This window comes from Wolffia australiana, chromosome 19 (assembly GCF_029677425.1).
Source record: "Wolffia australiana isolate 7733 chromosome 19, ASM2967742v1".
Lineage (NCBI taxonomy): Eukaryota > Viridiplantae > Streptophyta > Magnoliopsida > Alismatales > Araceae > Wolffia > Wolffia australiana.
The window spans coordinates 3,435,142-3,441,234 of record NC_135853.1 but is presented as its reverse complement, the minus strand read 5'-3'; the positions used below and the strand labels follow the sequence as shown (position 1 = coordinate 3,441,234).

At 51.1% G+C, this 6,093-nt stretch overlaps 1 protein-coding gene across 1 annotated transcript; it reads left to right on the top strand.

The window, feature by feature from the left end:
• The first annotated feature begins 589 nt into the window (after positions 1-589).
• C4H (cinnamate-4-hydroxylase) lies at positions 590-3,564 on the top strand. Its single transcript, XM_078590368.1, has 3 exons — positions 590-1,413; positions 1,506-1,630; positions 2,790-3,564. The coding sequence occupies exons 1-3, from the start codon at positions 629-631 to the stop codon at positions 3,389-3,391; spliced, it is 1,512 nt and encodes a 503-aa protein (XP_078446494.1). The 5' UTR covers positions 590-628; the 3' UTR covers positions 3,392-3,564.
• The last annotated feature ends 2,529 nt before the right edge of the window (positions 3,565-6,093 follow it).

Here is a 6,093-nt window from a genome sequence, read left to right as displayed (position 1 = left end):
GGGAATCAGACAAAATTAATTTGATTTATCTCCTTCCCTCCCTATCGAATCTACCAAGTATATATTCATTTAAATATTATATACTTCTACCTACCCCCCCATCTTTCCATCTAATCTTCCATTCGTTTTTCTATGTGGGCCCCACAGACAAACCAAGGTTGGTGAAGGTCCTGGCGGGCGATGAGTCTACCGGCACGTCATCCATCCACCAGTCTTCCCCGAACGGCAGTCAGTCCACACGCCACGTGTCGGTAGCCCACGAGTCTAGTCAGTCAACATGCCACGTGTCAATCCTCCCGAGTTAGGTAGCTCCTCCGGCTCTCGCAGTCTCCACGTCACGCTTTCTTCTCATCGTAGTCAACGTCCACGTGGCAGCACCACAGTCCAAGTCAAAAGTCAACGCAAAAAAAAGCGCGTATTTTCTTATTTTCCGGAAAAATTTTAACGAAATATTTCTGGTGGCGGGGGAAGTGGAGAGACGGAGCTTTCTACCTACTTGACGGCCGCCGTCGCGTGTAACAACCTGACGGCGTCAAAGTTGACGGGAACGGTTAGGGGGGGAGGGGCTATAAATAGGGGGGAAGCTCTGCGAGGAAGAAGACGGGAAGGAGTAGGGAGCTGGCCAGCTATGGATCTGGCGTTCGTGGAGAAGGCGCTTCTAGCGCTGTTCGTGGCGGTTACCATGGCGGTCGTCGTCTCCAAGGCGAGGGGGAAGAAGTTCAAGCTTCCTCCAGGCCCGATTCCAGTGCCGATCTTCGGAAATTGGCTTCAGGTAGGTGATGATCTCAATCACCGCAATCTGACCGCCATGGCCAGGCGCTTCGGCGAGATCTTGCTTCTCCGGATGGGCCAGCGCAATCTCGTCGTCGTCTCCTCGCCCGATCTCGCTCGCGAGGTTCTCCACACGCAAGGAGTGGAGTTCGGATCTCGCACGAGGAACGTCGTCTTCGACATCTTCACCGGCAAGGGGCAGGACATGGTGTTCACCGTCTACGGCGAGCACTGGCGCAAGATGCGACGGATCATGACCGTGCCGTTCTTCACGAACAAGGTCGTGCAGCAGTACCGCGCGGGATGGGAGGACGAGGCGGCGAGAGTGGTGGAGGACTTGAAGAAGAACGAGAAGGCGGCGACCGAGGGGACGGTGCTGAGGAGACGGCTGCAGTTGATGATGTACAACAACATGTATCGGATCATGTTCGATCGGCGGTTCGAGAGCGAGGAGGATCCGCTGTTCGTGAAGCTCCGCGCGCTCAATGGCGAGCGCAGCCGCCTCGCTCAGAGCTTCGAGTACAATTACGGTGATTTCATCCCCATTCTTCGGCCGTTCCTCCGTGGTTACCTCAAGCTCTGCAAGGAGGTCAAGGATCGCCGCCTTCAGCTCTTCAAGGACTACTTCCTCGAGGAACGCAAGTCAGTTCTTCGTCTTCTTTTTACTGTTATTATTAATGTTGTTGTTGTTGATTTATGATCGGTATTAACCGGCTTTTTGATGATCTGATTAGGTTGGCGAGCACCAAGGGATCGGACGGTTTAAAGTGCGCCGTTGACCACATCCTGGAGGCGGAGAAGAAGGGGGAGATCAACGAGGACAACGTCCTCTACATCATCGAGAACATCAACGTCGCCGGTAACTTCTTCACTCGATTTTCTCCGTTGCGTCTTTTTCTTTGCAATCGCTTTGCTCAATTTTCAAACTAGTTACTGATAGAGCTCAATCGATCCATTTCCTTCCATCTTCTTCCTCGCTTCCTCCGCAATCAATTTTCGAAATCGTAAGTGACAGAGCTCACTCAATTCAATCTCTTCCATCTTCCTCCTCGCAATGTCCGCAATCAATTTTCAGAAATCGTGATCGGCAGTGCTCAACTGATTCAATTCCTTACATCTTTCTCCTCTGCAATATTTTGCGGAAAACAGACAAACTTGCCGTTAACATTGCTCAATTGATTCAATTCCTTCCATGTTCTTCCTCGCAATCTTCTGCCAAAGAAAAGGGAAACCTGCCATTCACAGCGCTCAATCGATTCAATTCCTAGCTTCTTCTTCTCGCAATCTTTTGCAAAAAAAGACAAACCCGCCATTGAAAGCGCTCAATAGATTACATTGTGTCCTTCTTCCTCGCATTCTTCAAAAACAATTCAATACTGCGATTAACAGAACTCAATCAATTCAATCTCTTCAATCTCCGTCCACGCAATCTCTTCACTCAATTCTCAAAATACCGATTAACAGAGCTCAATCCATTCAATCTCTTCACTCAATTCTCAACACTCCGATTCAACAGAGCTCAACCCATTCAATCTCTTCACTCAATTCTCAAAACACCGATTAACAGAGCTCAAGAGCTCAATCAATTCAATCTCTTCACTCAATTCTCCAAACTCCGATTCAACAGAGCTCAATCAATTCAATCTCTTCACTCAATTCTCCAAACTCCGATTCAACAGAGCTCAACCAATTCAATCTCTTCACTCAATTCTTAACACTCCGATTCAACAGAGCTCAACCAATTCAATCCCTTCACTCAATTCTCAACCCTCCGATGCAACAGAGCTCAATCAATCAATCCATTTTCAAAACATAAAAAAAAAAAAAAACAGAGCACAATCCATTCAATCTCTTTGCTCAATTCTCGAAACTCCGATTCAACAGAGCCCAACCAATTCAATCTCTTCCGTCTCCCTCCTCGCAATCTCTTCGCTCAAAACCTCAAACCTCAACCGACCCAATCGCAAACAAGAAATCACGAACGAACAACTGATCGGAAGAACCTCCAAAACGCGCAGCGATCGAGACGACGCTGTGGTCGATCGAGTGGGCGATCGCGGAGCTAGTGAACCACCCGGAGATCCAATCCAAGCTCCGATCAGAGCTCGACACGGTGCTCGGCCAGGGCGTTCAGATCACGGAGCAAGACACCCAGAAGCTCCCCTACCTGCAAGCCGTGATCAAAGAGACGCTCCGCCTGCGGATGCCGATCCCGCTGCTGGTCCCTCACATGAACCTCAACGACGCGAAGCTGGGCGGCTACGACATCCCCGCGGAGAGCAAGATCCTGGTCAACGCCTGGTTCCTGGCCAACAACCCCGACCAGTGGAAGAAACCGGACGAGTTCCGCCCCGAGCGGTTTCTCGAGGAGGAGGCCAAGGTGGAGGCCAGCGGCAACGACTTCCGCTACTTGCCCTTCGGCGCGGGCAGGAGGAGCTGCCCGGGGATTATCCTCGCCATGCCCATTCTGGGGATTACGGTCGGCCGCCTGGTGCAGAACTTCGACCTGCTGCCCCCCCCCGGGCAGGCCAAGCTCGACACCGCCGAGAAGGGCGGCCAGTTCAGCCTTCACATTCTCAAGCACTCCACCGTCGTCTCTAAGCCACGCGTCGCCGCCTGATTCGCCCCCTCCTCCAGGTGCTTCTCTCTGCTTTTCTCTTTCCCCCTCTCTACAAATTTATAGTTTTATAGGAAAATTTGAAGAAATGACCGAAGAAATGGGCTGGGGTTCGTCTGTCTGGACGACATGGAGAGGAGGGAATAGGAAAATTTGAAGGATGAGGTTCATTGATTTGTTCTCAGTACTTTTAGCAAGTACCTAAACCTTAGTTAAGGATCGGTTCCGGTCCAGTCATATTGACTAGTCGAAGAACAAAAAGTCAGGATAAAAAATTGGTATGGACTTCTCATCAAAGGGATAGTTTGTTTCAAAGTCACTTATTAAGCCCATCTTGAAAAAATGAAAAGAAGAATAAAATGAAAATAGAAGAAGAAGAAGAAAAGAAGGTTACAAGAAGAATAATTGAACACTAGAAAAGAAGAATTAACAAGAAGAAAGTAAGATCAGAAGGAAGTAGGTAAATGAACATACTGAGAAATAAGAAAAGCAGGAGAAAGAAGAAGGAAATATTAGGAAAAATGTAACAAAGAAGAAAAATTAAAAGAAGACTTGAAAAGGAGAAGAATAAGAAGAAAAAAGATGGAAAGAAGAATAAAATAAGAAGACAAGAATAATAAAAAAGAGGAGAAAATGAAAGCAAAAGAAGAACAGATGATGAAAAGAAGAATAAAATAAAATAAGAAGAAGCCTAAAAGAAATGAAGAAAACTTGACAGAGTAGAGTGTAGAGCGGAGAAACCTAACATAGCTTAAAATACAATGAAGCAAACTTGACAGAGTTGGAGGAGAGAAAAAAACAAGGTTAAACTAAATATTCTCAAGATTGAGAGCAAGAAAGAGGGATTCAAAGAGTGGGAGAGAGAGCGTGTGAGGGAGAGAGAGCAAGTGCGTGAGAGAGAATGGGAGGGAGAAAAGAGAGTGTGCGAGTGAGGAGAGAGAACTGGAGAGAGAGAGAGAAGGGGAGAAACAAAGAGAGAGAACAGGAGAGAGATAACGGGATTGAGAGAGTGCGAGATAGAGAGAACAGGAGAGAGAGCTAGCGTCGAGAAAGAACTGGAGAGCGAGGGCGTGAGAGAGAGAGAAAGCGAGAGAGAGCGATCATAGAGAGAGAACGGGAAAGACAGAGAGAGAGCGGAAGAGGGAGCATGATGCCGGACGTCGTCAAGACGTCGTCCGGTCGACACCGAGGGTAACGGCTCGGTATCGAATAAGGATCTCTATCAGACGACGACGGCAAGTGTCGTCCGATAAACCCGAGGGACAGATATGTATAATGACGGAAATGCGAAATAATCCTACGTGTAGTACATGCGAGTGCCGATGTGCGGGTGTGCCGTTCCAGAGATCCGACGGGGTCGCCTAGGGTATGGTCACCCATACCACCCGAACCTCTCCCGGGAGGGTCGAGGACGACTATGTCGCCGAATGGGATTTCCCGCTTAGATGCTCACACTCGTCGGGCACGCCCGACTCGTACCAGCCAGGTAAGACTCTCAGAGAATTCATCGTCGTTTTCTCAACCTGTCTCACTCTCACCTACGTCTAACCCGAGCGCGGAAGAGGCACTACGAAAGTGCACTGATGTAGATTAAAGACGTAAAGAGCAGTGAAGAGGGGGTACCTTCGTCGCATCCCGCGACGGTAAAATCCCGTAACACTGGAATCGGAGGAAACAGCAATGCCAAGGGCGCAGGTGTCGGAATGGCGCGGGAGTGGAGCGATGCGGTGGTGCAAGCAAAAGCAAGGGGGCGAGCAGCGTGCTGGGCGTGGAATGAAGATCGGGCGCTGCGCAGGGCGGCGCTGCGCGCGGGCAGGTGCGGCGCGCGGGACGTGGCGCGGGGTAGCGAGGCTCGGCACTGCGGCTGCGGCGACGCGGGCACAGCACGCCCGGCACGGTGCAAGGGCGTGGGCACGGCGCAGTACTAGGACCGGGCGCGGGCGCGGTGGAGGACGCGGCGCCGGGCGCGGCTCACAGAGTGGGCTCACTGCAGCGACTATCGGCGCAGCACGGGTGATGCACGGCGCGTCGCAGGGCGCCGCACGGACGCTTGGCGCGGCAGCAACGGCGACCGCGGAGAGGTCCGGCTGGCTACGGCGAGGCGACGGCAAGCGGCGGCACGACAAGCAATGGGCAACCGAGGGGAAAGGCTGCGAGGCCGGTCCGGCGACGGGGAGGCCGATCGGCGACGGCGGAACCGGACAACGACGGTAGCGGAACGAGCGGGCTGCGGCAAAACCGACCGGGCGGAGGCGAGGCCGATCGGGCGGTGGCGGAGCAGGATGGCGGCGGTGGTGTGAATGGCAGGGCGGCGGCACGTTCTCTCTCTTCTCCTTTCTCTCTTCTTCTTCTTCCTCTTCTTCCTTCTCTTCTTCCTTCTTCTTCTTCCTTCTTCTTCTTTCTTCTTCTTCCTCTCCTCACGAAGGTGACTCTTTGACTTCCAAACATTATGCCTTTTTCAAAGAAATTCAAGAGTGTCTTGAGGGGGCGCCCTCCCCTCCCTTTTATAGGAGAGAGGTAATTGGGCCCCCTCCCTTTTATATGAAATGGGAAAGAGAAATGAAAAAGGAAAGATGGGTTTATGAAGGACCACTAAGGAGGGGAGGGGAAGATATCCTCATGCGGGAACTTCCCCTCTCTACATCGTGGATGAGACGGTCGAAACTGCGAAAGGAAATAAGAAGCGAGTAAATAAAACGATCCGA

Excerpts from the sequence above, each read along its gene's own strand:
- C4H (XM_078590368.1), top strand. The coding sequence starts at position 629 with ATGGATCTGGCGTTCGTGGAGAAGGCGCTTCTAGCGCTGTTCGTGGCG. Across the intron at positions 1,414-1,505 it reads TACTTCCTCGAGGAACGCAA|GTTGGCGAGCACCAAGGGAT; the intron begins GTCAGTTCTTCG and ends TGATCTGATTAG. Across the intron at positions 1,631-2,789 it reads CGAGAACATCAACGTCGCCG|CGATCGAGACGACGCTGTGG; the intron begins GTAACTTCTTCA and ends CAAAACGCGCAG.